At 51.0% G+C, this 19,222-nt stretch overlaps 1 protein-coding gene across 3 annotated transcripts in view; it reads right to left on the bottom strand.

The window, feature by feature from the left end:
* The window catches only part of SSH2 (slingshot protein phosphatase 2), a 153,597-nt gene that overhangs the window by 72,198 nt on the left and 62,177 nt on the right, over nucleotides 1-19,222 (bottom strand). The window contains exons 1-2 of one of the 3 annotated variants that reach the window (XM_081337791.1): nucleotides 16,865-18,845; nucleotides 13,424-16,514 (exon numbers count right to left, since the gene is read on the bottom strand). The exons of 1 other annotated variant lie outside the window; for it this stretch is intronic. In XM_081337791.1, the coding sequence (XP_081193917.1) occupies nucleotides 13,424-13,602 (179 nt within the window). In that variant the 5' untranslated portion in view covers nucleotides 13,603-16,514; nucleotides 16,865-18,845. Of the gene's footprint in view, nucleotides 1-13,423; nucleotides 16,515-16,864; nucleotides 18,846-19,222 lie in introns of those variants that run through there. One more of the 3 variants, XM_081337792.1, reaches the window with a different exon arrangement.

Raw genomic sequence — 19,222 nt, 5'->3', positions numbered from 1 at the left:
TTCCCTTCCTTCCCTATCATTTTTCCTTCCTTCCTTCCTTCCTTCCTTCCTTCCTTCCTTCCTTCCTTCCTTCCTTCCTTCCTTCCTTCCTTCCTTCCTTCCCTTCCCCCCTTCTCCTCTTTGTCCCTTTCTCATCTTCCTGCCCACCCACCTTAGCAGTTGAGAAACCCAAGATCAAAAGACTAACATCCATCCAGGAGCTTCCCAAACGCCCATCAGCAGATCCAGAGGAAGTGCCCAGGCCCGCTGTGGGGGGATTCTGGGAGTTGAAGTCCGCCCGCTCTCGAGTTGCCACGGTTGAGAAACCCAGCCTGGAAGAAAGGCCTGGAGGAAAGGTCTGCCCATCCCCGCCTCCTTGCTCTTGCTCGGCTGAGTAGGACGGGAGATCAGATAAAACCCACTTGGCCAAACCCCAAATGTTGGCTTCTGAGTTTGAGAGCCGTTTAATGGCTTGCAGGGGGGGGGGGGGGAAGGAGAAGGCCTCTGCCAGGAACTCCCAACCCCCAGCCATCAATTTTTGCAAGAGGAAGCTGGGATTAGGAGACGGAGAGAGAGATTACGGGAAACCCAGTCGGATAACCGAGCAGGGCACGGGGTTGTTTTCAGCTCTTTTTCCAAAGATAAGTTGCTCCATGAATGCTAGTTGCCCCTTCCTGCCCAGGAATGGAGCACCCACCACTTCTAGAGGCCAGCTGTTCCACAGGCTAACTAACTTTGAAAGGGGTGGGCTCAGCTCGGCTTCCTGGAGGACCAGGACTGATTTAAGGCAAAACGGGAAGGGGGGTTGGGAGTTATGAAGGAACCCCCCCCTAGCCATTTGGGACACCAGACGTTCTCGTTCTTGGGACTGGGAACAGAATAACAGGATTGGAAGGGACCTTGGAGGTCTTCTAGTCCAACTCGCAGGCCAAGCAAGAGATCTTATAGCATTCCAGACAAATGGCTGTCCAGCCTCTTCTTGAAAACATCTGGTGGTTGAGCGCCCACAAGGCAAGCCGTTGCACTGTTTAATTGTCCTCACTGTCCACCCACCCCTCTTAAAGCATGGCTGGGCTGGGGGATTCTGGGAGTGGAAGTCCACCCCTCTTCAAGCAGGCTGGCTGGGGAATTCTGGGAATTAATGTCCACCCCTCTTAAAGCAGGCTGGCTGGGGGATTCTGGGAGTGGAAGCCCACCCCTCTTAAAGCATGATGGCTGGGGGATTCTGGGAGTGGAAGCCCACCCCTCTTAAAGCATGATGGCTGGGAGATTCTGGGAGTGGAAGCCCACCCCTCTTAAAGCAGGCCAGCTGGGGGATTCTGGGAGTGGAAGCCCACCCCTCTTAAAGCATGATGGCTGGGGGATTCTGGGAGTGGAAGCCCACCCCTCTTAAAGCAGGCCAGCTGGGGGATTCTGGGAGTGGAAGCCCACCCCACTTAAAGCATGATGGCTGGGGGATTCTGGGAGTGGAAGTCCACCCCTCTTAAAGCAGGCCAGCTGGGGGATTCTGGGAGTGGAAGCCCATCCCACTTAAAGCATGATGGCTGGGGGATTCTGGGAGTGGAAGTCCGCCCCTCTTCCCGTCACCCATGTTGAGAAAGACTGAATCAGAAGCCTAAGATGTCCATCCAGGAGCCTCTCAGAAGCTCCGCAGAGGAGCCAAAGGACGTCTCCGGGACTCAGAGGCGCCATTTGCCCAGCAAACCTCACCTCAAAGCAAACAAACTTTATTTCCTGGGGAAAATCTGATCCGGCCCACTGCTCACCGAATGGACTATTCATTCGAGCCGCGAGAGGAAAAGCTGACGAGACATTTCGGGAGAAACCCTCCTCACGGATACACACACGACAGCGAAAATCCCAGACAAGCAGGTCAAAGGGGACGAGCAGCAATCGGGAGACCCCCAAGGACTCACTTCTGAGCCAGGCGGTCCTGGCAGAAGGTTAATCCTTTTATTGCAGCTGTAAAAACCTTGCAAGACCCAGACTCCGCGGCTGCAAGCAAAGGAACCTGGCCATTTGGGTGGGGGGTGGGGTGGGGTGGGGTCTTAATGCATTGGACTGGGGAAATCGGCCCGAAGCGGTGGGTGGCTGACCCTTTGGCTTAAAAGGTCCCTCTGTCAAAAGGTCGGATCCAGCTGGGCAGGCAGTGACTGCTGAAAGCTCACAAAGCAGAAAATAGAATAGAATAGAATAGGAATATAGAATATAGAATAGAAAACAGAATGGAATGGAATGGAATGGAATGAAATGGAATAGAATAGAATAGAATGTAGAGTAAGAATAGAATAGAATAGAATAGAATAGAATAGAATAGAATAGAATAGAATAGAATAGAATAGAATAGAATAGAATATAGAATATAGAATATAGAATATAGAATAGAATAGAAAACAGAATGGAATGGAATGGAATGGAATGGAATGAAATGGAATGGAATAGAATAAAATTAAAATTATAATAAAATAGAAATATAGAATAGAATAGGAGTAGAATAGAATAGAATAGAATTAAAATAAGAATAGAATAGAATAGAATAGAATAGAATAGAATAGAATAGAATAGAATAGAATAGAATAGAATAGAATAGAATAGAATAGAATTACAGAATAGAATAGAAATATAGAATAGGAGTAGAGTAGAATAGAAAAGAATTAAAATAAGAATAGAATAGAATAGAATAGAATGCAGAATAAGAATAGAATGTAGAGTAGAATAGAATAGAAATATAGAATAGGAGTAGAATAGAATAGAATAGAATAGAATAGAATAGAATAGAATAGAATAGAATAGGAATATAGAATAGAATAAAATGCAGAATAAGAATAGAATAGAATAGAATAGAATAGAATAGAATAGAATAGAATAGAATAGAATAGAATAGAATAGAATAGAATAGAATAGAATAGAATAGAATAGAACAGAACAGAACTGGAAGGGGCCTTGGAGGTCGTCTAGTCCACCCCCCTGCTCAAGCAGGAGACCCTATGCCATCTCAGACAAGTGACTATCTAGCCTCGTCTTTAAAATCTCCACGATTAAAAGTGCCCACGATTTCTGGTGGCAAGCTGTTCCACTGGTTAATTGTCCTCATTGTTAGGAAGTTTCTCCTTAAGTCCAGGTTGCTTCTCTCCTTGGTCAGTTTCCAACCCTTGTTTCTCATCCTTCCCTCTGGTGCTTTGGAGAATAACGTGACCCCCTCCTCTGCCTTGCCGTAGCCCCTGAGATCCTGGAACGCTGCTATCATTTCTCCTTATTTCTTCTTTTCTTTAGACTGGCCAAACCCAAGTCCCGCAGCCGTTCTTCGTACGTTTTAGCCTCCAGGCCTTGGATCATTTAATTTTTTAATTTTAATTTATTAATATTTCTATACCGCCCTTCTCCCGAAGGACTCAGGGCGGTGTACAGGGCAAGAATAAAACACAGAGTTACAAAAATTAAAAAGTAATTAAATACATGCCCATAAAAACAGTTGATACATAATAAAACCCCAATAATAATAATAAAATACCCCACCAATCCCCCCTCAGGCCAGGCCGGCTGCTCTAAATAAATCCCTTGCCAAACATCCCACTTCCTGAAGGAAAAGTAAACTATGGGTGGTCCTCGGCTTACGACCGCAACCGAGCGTGAAATTCCCACTGCTAAACAAGACAGTTCTTAAGAGAGCGCTTTGGCCCGTATTACGACTTTTCTCGATGTTAAGAGAATCACCGGCAATCACCGGCGGCTGTTAAATTAGTAAGACAAGGTCGTTAAGAGAATCTGCTTTCCCCCACTGAGTTTGCTTGTTGGAAGGTCGCAAAACGGGGACCCCAGGACGCTGCGACCGTCATACATAGGAGTCAGCTGCCAAGCGTCGTCTGAATTCTGATCCCGTGATCGCAGGGATGCTGCGACGGCCGTAAGTGTGAAAAAAATGATCACAAGTCACCCCCTGCAGTGCCGTTACAGTTTCAAACCGTCACTAAACGAGTGGGTGTGTGCCGAGGTTGCGTGTTGAATAAGTCCCCGTCGGCTGGCTTTGCAAACCATCTCGCGCCCCTCGGGTGACACAGTGTATGTGTGTGTGTGTGTGTGTGTGTGTGTAGGACTTTGATAAAGAAATAAACAACACAAATAAACCATGGTTTCACCGTCACCGCGGCGAGACTGACCGAAAAACACGGGGAGCCGATTCCTGTTTCTCTCGGCAAGCCAGTTTAGTCTCTTCGTGACGTGGATCTAAAACGACGCAAAATCCATCCGATAAAGGCTGAATTTTTGCCCACCCTTTCCGAGTCTCTCAAAGGGTCCCTTTCCCGGAAAGCCAACCTGTCTGGAACACGAGCGGTCCTCGGCTTACGACGAGCTCCTGGGATCAGAATTCCCATTGTTAAGCGAGGCTGTTCAAGTGAGTTTTATTATTTATTAAATGGATGCGCTGTCCACCTGGCTATTAGGTGTGACTCTTTTATGCCGCCACTGTTAAGGGCATCGCGGCGGTTCTTAAACGAAACATGCGGTCGCTAAGCAGATCGGCTTTCCCCCCCCACTGTCTTTGCTTATCAGCAATCGGTGAGGAAGGCCGCAACCATTGTAAATACATGCCTGAATTTCGATCAAGAGACCATGGAGATGCTCCTAGAGTTGTAAGTGTGGGGAACTGGCCGTAAGTCACTTGTTGCAGGGCTGTCGTAACTTCAGACCGTCGCTAAACAAGCGGCTGTAAATCGAGGACTGCCTGCAAACAAATCCTGATTAAAAAAACTAAAGCAGAGCCAGCATCCTCGCGCCGAGGGCGAAAAGCCAAGCACAAAAGCAGCTTCCCACAACTTGTGGATTACAGGAAGTCCTCAACTTACAACGGCTCATTTAGTGACCGCTCAAAGTTACAACGGCACAGGAAAAAAAGGGACGTGGGTCTGTTTTTCACACTTCGGACCATTGCAGCATCCACCCACCCATGGTCACGTGATCAAAATTCAGATGCTCGATAACTGACTCCTATTTATGACAGTTGCGTTGTCCCGGGTGTGTGTGTGTGTCACGTGATCCCCTTAGCTGACCTACTGACCAGCAAAGTCCAAGGGGGAAGCCAGATTCCCTTAACGACCGGATTGCTAACTTAACAACGGCAGGGATTCACATAACAACGGTGGCCAGGAAGGTGGCTAAAACGGGGCGAAGCTCGCTTAATAAATTTCTCGCTTAGCGACGTTTAAGCTTTGGGCTCAATTGAGGTCGTAAGTCGAGGATGACTTGAACTGCCTCACCCTCCCAGCGTATCTGAGAAGCGTGCAGGGCCATGCAGCGGGGAGGCTAATCTCTTGTTTACACCGGGGTGGACAGCCGAATATCTTCCTCCTCCTCCTCCTCCTCCTCCTCCTGATAACCACAGGAGTTATCAGCTGGTTCCAGGGAAGGGTGTGTCCCCCCTCCCCCTCTGATTTGAAAAGGGGGGGTGGATACATGCAAAGTCACTGGGGTGTTCAGCTGGTTTGCACAGCTATACACACACAGACACACACAGACACACACAGACACAGACACACACACACACACACAAACACAAAACCACTGACTAGGCTTTGAAGGGCACCATTTAGTTTGTGGTTTCCTAAACAGACATTTGAGGTCAGTGTCCAGGCTGGCACGTAAGAGAGAAGAAGCAAGCCAGGTTGTAAGGGAGAAACAAGCCAGAATCCTCCTCTTCCTCCCTTCTAACCCTAGGATGTTGGGTCATGAAATGTCTGCAAGAAAACCACCAAGCTCAGCCTTCCTCTTCTTCTTCTTCTTCCTCCTCCTCCTCTCTGCAAACACCCCCTCCCTTCTAGCACTGATGATGTTCCCTAGTTGGGTCATGGAACGTCTAGAAGGAAACCACCCAGCTCAGAGAGCAACAAGGATCCCACAGTGTTTCTTCTTCTTCCTCCTCCTCCTCCTCCTCCCTCCAATCCCCCCTCCCTTCTAGCACTGATAAGGTAAAGGTAAAGGTTCCCCCGCACATGAGCGCTAGTCGTTTCCGACTCTAGGGGCCGGTGCTCATCTCCGTTTCGAAGCTGAAGAGCCAGCGCTTGTCCGAGGACGTCTCCGTGGTCACGTGGCCGGCATGACTAGACGCCAAAGGCGCACGGAACGCTGTTACCTTCCCACCGGAGTGGTCCCTATTTTTCTACTTGCATTTTGACGTGCTTTCGAACTGCTAGGTTGGCAGAAGCTGGGACGAGTAACAGGCGCTCACTCTGCTACGCGGCACTCGGGATTCGACCCGCCAAACTGCTGACCTTCTGATCGACAAGCTCAGCGTCCTAACCCACTGAGCCACCGCGTCCCTTTTTTCTAGCACTGATATTGTTCCCTAGTTGGGTCATGAAACATCTGCAAGAAAACCACCCAGCTCAGAGGGCACCAAGGACCCCCACAGTACACTTCCTCCTCCTCCTCCCTTCTAACACTGATGATGTTCTCTAGTTGGGTCATGAAACGTCTGCAAGAAAACCACCCAGCTCAGAGAGCACCAAGGACCCCACAGTCCTTCCTCCTCCTCTTCCTCCCTTCTAGCCCTGATGACGTTCCCTAGCTGGGTCATGAAACGTCCGCAAGGAAACCACCCAGCTCAGAGGGCACCAGGGACCCCACAGTCGTCCTCCTCCTCCTCTCCTCGTCCTCCTCCTCCTCCCCGGTTTCTAGCACCAAAGATCCCACAGTCCTGGTTCTCCTCCTCTTCCCCCCCCCCCAACCCTTCTTCCTCATGAAGTTTTCTCACTGGGTCATGAAATAATCTAGAAAAAGCCACCGAGTTCAAAGAGCACCAAGGACCCCACACCAGTCAGCTAAACATCCCCTAAATACCCGGAGGAACCTCGCTGCCTCTTCCAGGGGCAGCTGCAGAACTGGACCCCCAACTTCTGGCTGCCGGGGGCTGCCCCGAACCCTTGCCAGCGAGCAGGCTTGGGGGGGGAGGAGGGGAAAAGAGGCGAACAGAAGCTGCCGTTTGGCCAAGGAGCAGCCAGGCTGGCCAAGTTCCTGCTTTGGGTAAACAATGCCTTGACTCAAATCTCATCCTTAACTCCTACTAGGAGAGAGAGAGGGGAGAAAAAGGAAGCTTGTTCTTTTGGCTGTGTCACAAAAAGCCTCGAAAGTTGGCTTCGCAGTCGAGGGGGGCAACCCAACTCAGGCCCCAAACGCAGCAAGGTCCCCAAAGACAGCGAGAGACTGAAGTTTTTAAGAAGAGACCGGAGAGCCACTTGTCTGAAATGATATAGGGTTTCCTGCCTGAGCAGGGGGTTGGACTAGATGACCTCCAAGGTCCCTTCCAACTACTACTACTACTACTTCTTCTTCTTCTTCTTCTTCTTCTTCTTCTTCTTCTTCTTCTTCTTATTATTATTATTATTATTATTATTATTATTATTATTATTATTATTATTATTATTATTATTATTATTATTATTATTATCCGGTAGGAGATACAGGAATATAGCCAGTCGTACCAACAGGCTGAAAAATAGCTTTTATCCGTGGGCTGTTAGGCTTTTAAACGGGACATAATCTTAGGCAGAATTGACTTGGGAGGCCGGTGTGTGTGGTGTAGTTGGTTCACATGGTGTGGTAGGAGGGAGGGCTTGCGGTCACTGTGTGTTGGGGGGAGAGAGCACGGGGGGAGGCTCAGCTAATCTCAATGTACACATGTTGTACTTTGACAATAAAGGATTATTATTATTATTATTATTATTATTATTATTATTATTATTATTATTATTATTATTATTATTATTATTATCCGGTAGGAGATACAGGAATATAGCCAGCCGTACCAACAGGCTGAAAAATAGCTTTTATCCGTGGGCTGTTAGGCTTTTAAATGGGACATAATCTTAGGCAGAATTGACTTGGGAGGCCGGTGTGTGTGGTGGTGTTGGTTCACATGGTGTGGTAGGAGGGAGGGCTTGCGGTCACTGTGTGTTGGGGGGAGAGAGCACGGGGGGAGGCTCAGCTAATCTCAATGTACACATGTTGTACTTTGACAATAAAGGATTATTATTATTATTATTATTATTATTATTATTATTATTATTATTATTATTATTATTATTATTATTATTATTACTATAACTCACAATGGCCCTTGTAGACACCGGGGACCGGTTCCGTGGGGAGAGGTTTTGCCACAGACCGGAGGGCGCGTGGTTTTCTGTGCTGCCTGCATCCCGCAGATGGGGCTTTGCTTGTTTGTGCGGACCGGTTGCCGGCGTGCCGCAGCCCGCTACAGGTCCACAGACTGGGGGGGGAGGGTGGGGGGGTTGGGGACCCTTCTTCCTGCTGTTTTTCCCACGACAGAGGTCACCTTAGGTCTTCAAGACAAAGAGCCCTCAAAATAACTGTCCCCCGCTAATTTTTTTTCTGTCTCCTTTTGTGACCAATTTGTCCTGCACTAACAAATTTGCACAGAACCGTGGATTCATCTTAAATTGCTCTGCGCCAAGGTTTAAGACCTGTGCACTTCTGCTCCCAGAATCCCCCAGCCAGCCTGCTTTAAAAGGGGTGGGCTTCCACTCCCAGAATTCCCCAGCCAGCCTGCTTTAAGAGGGGCGGACTTCCACTCCCATAATCCCCCAGCCAGCCTGCTTTAATATTGGTGGACTTCCATTCCCAGAATTCCCCACCCAACCTGCTTTAATATTGGTGGACTTCCATTCCCAGAATCCCCCAGCCAGCCTGCTTTAAGAGGGGTGGACTTCCACTCCCAGAATTCCTCTGCTTTAAGAGGGGTGGACTTCCACTCCCAGAATCCCCCAGCCAGCATGCTTTAAGAGGGGTGGACTTCCACTCCCAGAATTCCTCTGCTTTAAGAGGGGTGGACTTCCACTCCCAGAATCCCCCAGCCAGCCTGCTTTAATATTGGTGGACTTCCATTCCCAGAATTCCCCAGCCAGCCTGCTTTAATATTGGTGGACTTCCACTCCCAGAATTCCCCAGCCAGCATGCTTTAAGAGGGCTGGGCTTTGACTGGGAGCCTCTTGGGAGTTGAAGTCCAGAGATCTTAAAGTGGGCCAAGGTCAGGAAACTCTGCTTATACGGGCGCAACCCTTTCGGTTAACCACCGCTTTAAAACTGAAACACAAGGGAGTCTTGTTCTTGAGCCAGAAATTGTGATTTGCAAAGTGCAAAAGCTGGTTCCCATCATTGCACTAGCCCACAATGCGGTTTTGCTTGGCCAGGGACGGCCTGTGGTGTGAACCCCGCCGACCACAACAGATGTGCAGCAGTTGTCAAGAGCAGGCAGCAGCAGAAGCAACCCGGGGAAAGATGGAGCTGTTTTTCGGACGGTTATGCTCAGGGTTGACTCAGCCTTTCGTCCTTCTGAGGTCGGTAAAATGAGGACCCAGATTTTGGGGGGCAATAGATGTGAAACTTAAGAGAGGGCTGTAAAGCACCATGAAGCTGTATGTAAGTTTGCTATTGCGGGGGGGTCAGACTAGAAGACCTTCAAGGTCCCTTCCAGCCCTAGGATTCTATGATTCTAGAAAGAAGGAAGGAAGGAAGGAAGGAAGGAAGGAAGGAAGGAAGGAAGGAAGGAAGGAAGGAAGGAAGGAAGGAAGGAAGGAAGGAAGGAAATTCATCAAAGAAAGAAGCAACCTGGAACTAGGAAGGAAGGAAGGAAGGAAGGAAGGAAGGAAGGAAGGAAGGAAGGAAGGAAGGAAGGAAGGAAGGAAGGAAATTCATCAAAGAAAGAAGCAACCTGGAACTAGGAAGGAAGGAAGGAAGGAAGGAAGGAAGGAAGGAAGGAAGGAAGGAAGGAAGGAAGGAAGGAAGGAAGGAAGGAAGGAAATTCATCAAAGAAAGAAGCAACCTGGAACTAAGGAGGAAGGAAGGAAGGAAGGAAGGAAAGCAAACAAGGAGAAGGAAGGAAGCTGTGATGTCCCAGTGGTTAGAACACTGGTGGTTAGAACACAGCCTCGCTGGGGAATTCTGGGAGTTGTAGTCCACAAGTCTTAAAGTGGCCACGTTTGAGGACTCCCTGCTCTAGACGGTGCCAGCTTCCAACTGAGTAAAAACATGTTTTACAGGCAGTCCTTGACTTACAGCAGTCCACAGTGACCGTTCAAAGTTACGACGGCCCTGAAAAATAGCGGCTTGACGACTGGTTTTCATACTTAGGACCGTCGCAGCATCCCCAAGGGTCAGGTGATCAAAATTGGGACGCTGGCTTGTATTTATGACGAGTGCAGCGTCCCCGGGTTGATGGGATCCGCTTTTGCGACCTTCTGACAAGCAAAATCAATGGGGAAGCCGGATTCACTTAACAACCGTGTAGCAAACTTAATAACGACTGCAGTGAATCAGTTACAACAATTAACCAGTGGAACTCCTTGCCTCCAGAAGCTGTGAATGCTCCAACACTGGAAGTTTTTAAGAAGAGACTGGACAGCCGTGTGTCTGAAATGTTTTAGGGTTTCCTGCCTGAGCAAGGGGTTGGACTAGATGACCTCCAAGGTCCCTTCTGACTTCATTACTACTACTACTACTATTTTATTTCAACCACTGTGGCAAGAAATGCGGTAAAATGGGGGCAAATCTCACTTAACTGCCTTGCTTAGCAGCAGAAATCTTGAGCTCAATTGCGGTGGCTAAGCCAAGGACTACCTGTATTGTTAACTTTTTAATATTAATTTGATTATTTTTAACATCTTACCTCTTTATTCTCACTTGGTTGTCAGCTGCCTAGAACTGCCTCTTGGTGAGAGATGGGGGGGAGGGGACACGCAAGATTTAACCAATAAACCAATGTAAAGTAAGAACGTGGAATATTAAGATAATAAAATATCCCTATTAAAATTGGCTTAAAAATTAACCAAGATGGCCAGGAAGAAAACAAGATGCAGAAGGGGAGGAGTTGGGGGGAGAGGAAGTGCCTTATCTCAGTCTGTTAACCATCTCCAGAGTGACACCCCCCCCCCTCTCAAGGCCGGTGTGTGTGTGTGGGGGCAGTTGGCAAGCCAGGTTTTCAAGGCCAAAAAACGGTGGATGCAAATTTCCCATTTGGTGCTTTTCCAGACTCGTTTGTCTCCCAGTCCCATTGAGCATTCAGTCGGGGGTCCTGGGATCCGTATCCCCCTCCCCACCGGGTCTGAAGACCCCTCCCTTGTCTGTGTGGAATAGGGTCCCCCTCTCTTTCCGTTGCCAAATCCAATCTCTCTTTTGCTGACACCGAAGTCTGTGGAGCTATTCCTGGCTTGCCTTCTCCGACATCTGATTAGGAGAGATGCCAGCCCCCTTCCCCCCCCCCCAGGTTATGGGGGCAGAGAGCTTGGAGGGGAGACGCAAGCCAGGAAGACGAGGCCGGCCGTGCGGTTGCATCAGGCAGGAAGAAAGGGATTCAACATGGAAACTGACCAGGAAGTAGAACTCCAAAATCATTTAAGGCAAGGATAGCCAACCTTGGCAACTTTAAGCCTTCTGGATTTCAGCTCCCAGATGTCTCCAACCAACTTTGGCAACCTTAAGCCTCGTGAACTTCAACTCCCAGAATTCCTCAGCCAACTTTGACAACTTTGAAGCCTCGTGGATTTCAACTCCCAGAATTCCCCAACCAACTTTGGCAACCTTAAGCCTCGTGGACTCCCAGAATTCCCCAGCCAACTTTGGCAACTTTAAGCCTCGTGGACTTCAGCTCCCAGAATTCCCCAGCAAACTTTGGCAACCTTAAGCCTCGTGGACTCCCAGAATTCCCCAGCCAACTTTGGCAACTTTAAGCCTCGTGGACTTCAGCTCCCAGAATTCCCCAACCAACTTTGGCAACCTTAAGCCTCGTGGACTCCCAGAATTCCCCAACCAACTTTGGCAACTTTAAGCCTCCTGGACTCCCAGAATTCCCCAGCGGCCATAGCTCGGACACCCCTGATTGAAGTTCAACATTCACAGCCTACCTTGACCAAGATATGCTCCCACCACCAGCCCAGAAACCTAACTCGGGCTTGTTTATGTTGGAATCCTAGTTTGTTTTCCAGGGAGCAAACGGCAGCCTACCACGCGCCTCCTACCCCTCGCAGCAACTTTGCTGAAGACAAAAAGTTAGGCGAAGAAATGGCAACGAAGCCCCAAGGAACTTGACTTTCCCAACAAGGCAGGGGTCTTCAAACTTGGCCCTTTTATGACTTGTGGACTTCAACTCCCAGAATTCCTCAGCCAGCATACGCTGGCTGAGGAATTCTGGGAGTTGAAGTCCACAAGTCATAAAAGGGCCAAGTTTGAAGACCCTTGCAACAAGGCATCAATCCAAGCAAGTTTTTTCTCCGCTCCGGAGGCGTTTCAAGCGCCCAAAGCGGGGCAATAAATCAAACTCTATTCACAGCAATAACACGGAAGTAAAGACACCACGTTTCGGCGTGTTCGGGGCTTCACGCGAAGCCTGCTAACCTGGAGCAGCCGAGCCGGCAGGAGACGAAGCAGGAGGGTCACCCCCTCCTTGATAATCGGGGTGTGTGGGGGGGGGTTTCCGGGCGGGAGAAGAGCCCCCCTCCCGTCCCCTTCTCGGGGGCAAAAACGCCGAAGAGGCTCCGTTCACACGACCGCTAACCCGGGTCGAGAGGCCGTGAGAACTCCGCCGGGGAGCGGGGAGGAGAGGAGCCGACGGGGAGACCCGGCCGGTCCCCTCGGCAGCAGTTTTGGCTCGCGTCTCTGGCTTCCACCGGCTCGGCCGACCGGGAAGGACGAGGCTCCGTTCACACGACCGCTAACCCGGGTCGAGAGGCCGTGAGAACTCCGCCGGGGAGCGGGGAGGAGAGCAGCAGTTTCGGCTCGCGTCTCTGGCTTCCACCGGCTCGGCCGACCGGGAAGGACGCGGGGCCCGAGCAGCGCTTTCCAGCTTTGCCGGACCGGGCTGGGCTTCCCGTAGCCAGCCAGGGTTGCAGCCGCCGCGGCCGGTCCGGAGTTGGGTTGGGTCCCGCGCGCTTCGGGAGAAAGTTGGCAGAAACGGCGGGGAAAGTTTGCAGAAGCCGCCCGCCCCCCCCCCCGCCAGTGCAGAAGTGGGGTGCAGAGAGGAAAAGCAACCCGGCCGGCGGAGGGAAAAAAAACAAAACTCCAGCGGGAATTTGGGGAAGGGGGAGGGAAAGCAAGCAGCCGGCGCGACCCCCGGCCCAGCCTGACTCCCTCCCTCCATTCAGGGGCTGGCCCGAGTTTGCGCCCCCCCCGCCAGCGCAGAAGTGGGGTGCAGAGAGGAAAAAGAAAAAACTCCAGCGGGAGTTTGGGGAGGGGGGGAGAGGGAAGCAAGCAGCCGGCGCGACCCCCGCCCCAGCCTGACTCCCTCCCTCCCTCCCTCCATTCAGGGGCTGGCCCGAGTTTGCGCCCCCCCCCCGCCAGCGCAGAAGCGGGGCGCAGAGAGGAAAAACCCCCAAAAACTCCAGCGGGAGTTTGGGGAGGGGGGGGGGGAGAGGGAAGCAAGCCGGCCCGGCGGACTCACAGCTGGTTGATGGCGTTCTGCGAGATGACGGCGTCGGCCGAGAAGTGGGGGATCATCCTGGGCGCGGCGGGGGCTCCGGAGGGGCAGAGCGGCCAAAGCGGGGCGCAAGGCGAGCGGCCGCCCCCGCCGCCGCCTCCTCCTCCTCCGGGCTGACTCCGCTGCGCTTCCCGCGGGCTCATGGGCGGCTGCTTGCTCCCGGCTGGGCGGCAGCGGCGGCGGCGCCTGGCAGGCTTGCGCGGCTTTTGCGCCAGAGCCGGGGCGGCCGGCGGGCCTCCTCTGCGCTGCTCCTGCTCCCGCTGCCGCTGCTGCGCTTGGAGTGCGCAAGAGCGAGCCTGCCCAGCGCCCGGCCGGCCCGGGCCGCCCCTTCGCCGGCCACGAGGAGGAGGAGGAGGGCGGGGCGGGCAGCCGGCCGGGTGGACCAAGCACGGAGCCACCGGCCCCGGCAAGCAGCGACCTCCTCCGGCCAGGGCGGCTGGTTGGGTGCCCTCGGCTTGGGAGAAGCAAGCGCCCCCGGTCGGCTGTTGCGGCTCCGCCCGCCGTGGCTCCGAGGGCGCCTTAGAGCGACTTTCAGGTTAGTCGGCTTCCACTCCCAGAATCCCCCAGCCAGCCTGCTTTAAGAGGGGCGGATTTCCACTCCCAGAATCCCCCTGCCAGCCTGCTTTAAGAGGGGTGGGCTTCCACTCCCAGAATCCCCCAGCCAGCCTGCTTTAAGAGGGGCGGATTTCCACTCCCAGAATCCCCCAGCCAGCCTGCTTTAAGAGGAGTGGGCTTCCACTCCCAGAATCCCCCAGCCAGCCTGCTTTAAGAGGGGCGGATTTCCACTCCCAGAATCCCCCTGCCAGCCTGCTTTAAGAGGGGTGGGCTTCCACTCCCAGAATCCCCCAGCCAGCCTGCTTTAAGAGGGGCGGATTTCCACTCCCAGAATCCCCCAGCCAGCCTGCTTTAAGAGGAGTGGGCTTCCACTCCCAGAATCCCCCAGCCAGCCTGCTTTAAGAGGGGCGGATTTCCACTCCCAGAATCCCCCTGCCAGCCTGCTTTAAGAGGGGTGGGCTTCCACTCCCAGAATCCCCCAGCCAGCCTGCTTTAAGAGGGGCGGATTTCCACTCCCAGAATCCCCCAGCCAGCCTGCTTTAAGAGGAGTGGGCTTCCACTCCCAGAATCCCCCAGCCAGCCTGCTTTAAGAGGGGCGGATTTCCACTCCCAGAATCCCCCTGCCAGCCTGCTTTAAGAGGGGTGGGCTTCCACTCCCAGAATCCCCCAGCCAGCCTGCTTTAAGAGGGGCGGATTTCCACTCCCAGAATCCCCCAGCCAGCCTGCTTTAAGAGGAGTGGGCTTCCACTCCCAGAATCCCCCAGCCAGCCTGCTTTAAGAGGGGCGGATTTCCACTCCCAGAATCCCCCTGCCAGCCTGCTTTAAGAGGGGTGGGCTTCCACTCCCAGAATCCCCCAGCCAGCCTGCTTTAAGAGGGGCGGATTTCCACTCCCAGAATCCCCCTGCCAGCCTGCTTTAAGAGGGGTGGGCTTCCACTCCCCAGCATGGATGCTTGCCTTCCTTCCTGCTTACCAGAGCTTGTCCCAGCAGCCCCTCACGCAAAAGGAGGGGCCTCATCCAGATGACCCCCCCTTTGCATCCCTCGGTGTGGCCCTTGTTCTGACGGGGTCCATTGAGGGGGCCGAGGGTCAGGCATCCGCTCCCCCCACCCCCGCCTGGCTCTTGTGCAGGGCTCCTGTGGCAAGGCTGGGTTTGGCCAGTCTGAGCCAAAGTTCAGCTCCGGCAAAGCGTGTGCGTGCGTGTGTGTCTTTTCTCCTCCCTCCCTCTATCTTCTTTTTCTTCCATCCATCCATCCATCCTTCCCTTCCTTTTTCTTTGCCTAACTTCCTCCTTTCCCATATTTTCTTCCTTTTCTCCTCCCTCCCTCCCTCCTTCCTTCCTTCCTTCCTTCCTTCCTCCCTCCCTCCTTCCTTCCTTCCTTTCTTTCTTTCTCTTTCTTTCTTTCTTTCTTTCTCTTTCTTTCTTTCTTTCTTTCTTTCTTTCTTTCTTTCTTTCTTTCTTTCTTTCTTTCTTTCTTTCTTTCTTTCTTTCTTTCTTTCTTTCTTTCTTTCTCTTTTCTTTCTCTCTCTCTTTCTTTCTTTCTCTCTCTTTCTCTCTTTCTTTCTTTGTTTCTCTTTCTCTCTCTTTCTTTCTTTCTCTCCCAAATCACCCCTGGCGCAGAGCTGAGGATCTCGGAAGGACTTTTGGCCCGGCGTCCCCTTACCTCAGGAAGCCTTTGCAGGCCTTCCTGTTGGGGAAGGGCGGAGGAAGTGCTGGCAAAGGGTTTCTGGGGGCTTTTTCAAAGAACAAATCCGGAGAGGTTGAGCCATTTTTCAGAAAGTCCCACGCAGTCCCCTGGGGGGGGGGGTCTGGGGATGGGTGGGGGGAGGGGTTTTTTTTCCAGCCGAGACCCTGGAAAGGGGAATGAACCACGGGCAAGATCCGACTCCCTCGCCGGTTTGGAAAGCTGGGGCAACCAGAGGCCAGGATTCAAAAGGGGCCTGGTCTCATCTGACGTGACGGCCCCTAATCAAGCAGGCAGGCAGGCCTGCTCCGGGGCCAGGCGAGCCCATTCCCTGCACGCAAAGACTGAGCTGCGGTTTATTCCAGGGATCCAATGGTACAGTTCTGCAGGACGCACCGAAGCGTGAGCTGAGCCCTCCTGCTCCGTTCCCACGAGGCCTAAAATGTGGTGGGCCAGGTCGCTCTCCATTGCAAACCGCTCTGCTGCTAAGGCTGAAATCCCAGAAGAGGAGGACAAAAATGCCTCTGGGCATGGCCGGAGTGTGTCTGGATGGATGGATATCTATCTACCTACCTACCTACCTACCTATCTATTTATCATCTCTCTATTATCTATCTATCTATCTATCTATCTATCTATCTATCTATCTATCTACCTATCATCTATCTATCTATCTATCTATCTATCTATCTATCTATCTATCTATCTATCTATCTATCTATCTACCTATCATCTATCTATCTATCTATCTATCTATCTATCTATCTATCTATCTATCTATCTTTTTTAATCCCTATTATCTATCTATCTATCTATCTATCTATCTATCTATCTATCTATCTATCTATCATCTATCTATCTATCTATCATCTATCTATCTATCTAAGGTAAAGGTAAAGGTAAAGGTTCCCCCGCACATGCGTGCTAGTCGTTTCCGACTCTAGGGGCCAGTGCTCATCTCCGTTTCAAAGCCGAAGAGCCAGCGCTTGTCCGAGGACGTCTCCGTGGTCATGTGGCCGGCATGACTAGACGCCAAAGGCGCACGGAGCGCTGTTACCTTCCCACCGGAGTGGTCCCTATTTTTCTACTTGCATTTTTGCGTGCTTTCGAACTGCTAGGTTGGCAGAAGCTGGGACGAGTAACAGGCGCTCACTCTATCTATCTACCTTTCATTTAATCCCTATTATCTATCTACCTACCTACCTATCTTTTTCTCCCTTCCTTCCTCCTTCCCTCTTTCACTTCCTTCCTCCCTCCTTTCCTTCCTTCCTTCCTTCCTTCCTCTTTCTCCCCTTCCTTCCTTCCTTCCCTCCTCCCCTCCCTTCCCCTCTTTGTCCCTTTCTCATCTTCCTGCCTACTAAACTTCCTTCCTTCTTTCCTCCCTCCCTCCCCTATTTTTCTCTTTCTTTCTTTCTTTCTTTCTTTCTTTCTTTCTTTCTTTCTTTCTTTCTTTCTTTCTTTCTTTCTTTCTTTCTTTCTTTTTTTTCTTCCTTTCACTCATACGCCACCCATCTCACTGTCCAAAGCATACAGTTCCTGCCCCCCAAAACACCTTCAGTATCCGAATGGGGGCCAAGCGCATTTCACTGCCTAATAAACACGAGGAATTTGAGAAAAAAGGAGGCTCCCATTGAAAGTCAGGCAAGCACAACCTGACTTGCTCAGAAATCTTACCGAATGGCGGGGAATTTCCACCTACGCCTTTTGGGTGGGGAGCCAGCTTAGACTCGTTCCAAAGCGCAAACGCTGCGGCGTGTAAATAAGCAACGGCTCGCGTTGAAAAGGCCCTCCGGGGATCCATCTGCAGGGAGAATTGTCTGCTTTCGGAAGAACAACTTGGCTAACTTGCTTCCTCCACACTCAGGAATCTGGGTTTATTCCTCCAGGGCGGTGTTTCCCAGACGGGGCAAACTGAAGCTGCGTGGACTTCCAACTCCCAGAATTCCCAGCCAGCTACGATGGGAGTTGGAAGTCCACACGGCTTCAGGTTGGCACAGTTGGAAAAACAAGAGCAAAAGAGTCGGAAGGGACCTTGGAGGTCATCTAGTCCAACCCCTGCCCCCCCCACTCGGGCAGGAATAGAATAGAATAGTGCTGGAAGGGACTTTGGAGGTCATCTAGTCCAGCCCCCGCCCCCCACTCGGGCAGGAATAGAAGAGAATAGTGCTGGAAGGGACCTTGGAGGTCTTCTAGTCCAGCCCCCTGCTTAAGCAGGAGAACCTATACCGTCTCAGACAGGTGATTGCCTAGTCTTTTCTTAAAAAACTCCAGTGATGGAGCGCCCATGATTTCTGGTGGCAAGCTGTTCCACTGGTTGATTGTCCTCACTGTCGGGAAGTTTCTCCTTAATTCCAGGTTGCTTCTCTCGTAGATCAGTTTCCAACCCTTGTTTCTCGTCCTGCCCTCTGGTGCTTTGGTGAATAACGTGACCCCCTCCTCTTTGTGGCAGCCCCTCAGATATTGAAATGCTGCTATTATGTCTCCCCTATTTCTTCTTTTCCTTAGACTAGTCAAACCCAAGTCCCGCAGCCGTTCTTCGTATGTTTTAGCCTCCAGGCCTTTGATCATCTTAGTTGCTCTTCTCTGGATTTTTCCCAAACTCTCAACATCTTTTTTGTGATATAGTGACCAGAATTGGCTGCAGTATTCCAGGTGTGGTCTTACGAGGGTTTTTATAAAGCGGTACTAGTACTTTGCATGATCTTGATTCTATGCCTCGGTTTATGCAACCCAGGATTGGGTTAGCTTTTTCGGCTGCTGCCGCACAGGGCTGGCTCATAGGTCAAGTGACACTATACCATTCCAGAGAAGTGGCTGTTCCAGTCTCTTCTTAAAAACATCTAGTGTTGGAGCACCCACAGCTTCTACAGGAAAGTCATTGCAATGATTAGTTGATCTGGGATTATAGAACAATTAACCAGTGGAACTCCTTGCCTCCAGAAGCTGTGAATGCTCCAACACTGGAAGTGTTTAAGAAGAGACTGGACAGCCATTTGTCTGAAATGGTCTAGGGTTTCCTGCCTGAGCAGGGGGTTGGACTAGATGACTTCCAAGGTCCCTTCCAACTACTTCTTCTTCTTCTTCTTCTTCTTCTTCTTCTTCTTCTTCTTCTTCTTCTTCTTCTTCTTCTTCTTCTTCTTCTTCTTCTTCTTCTTATTATTATTATTATTATTATTATTATTATTATTATTATTATTATTATTATTATTTATTAATTATTATTATTTACAGAATAACAGAGTTGGAAGGGACCTTGGAGGTCTTCTAGTCCAATCCCCTGCTCAGGCAGGAAACCCTATACCATGGGTAGGCAACCTTGGCTCGTTTATGACTGGTGGACTTCAACTCCCAGAATTCCTGAGCCAGCATGGCTCAGCATGGAAACCTCTCCCTTTCCCCTCAGCATGGCTGGCTCAGGAATTCTGGGAGTTGAAGTCCAGGAGTCATAAAAGAGCCGAGGTTGCCTACCCCTGCCTTATACCATCCCAGTCAAATGGTTGTCCAATCCCTTCTTAAAAATCTCC

This window comes from Vipera berus (assembly GCF_964194415.1).
Source record: "Vipera berus genome assembly, chromosome: 1".
NCBI lineage: Eukaryota > Metazoa > Chordata > Lepidosauria > Squamata > Viperidae > Vipera > Vipera berus.
Note: the sequence above shows the minus strand (reverse complement) of the source record. Positions and strands in the feature narration are given on the sequence as shown.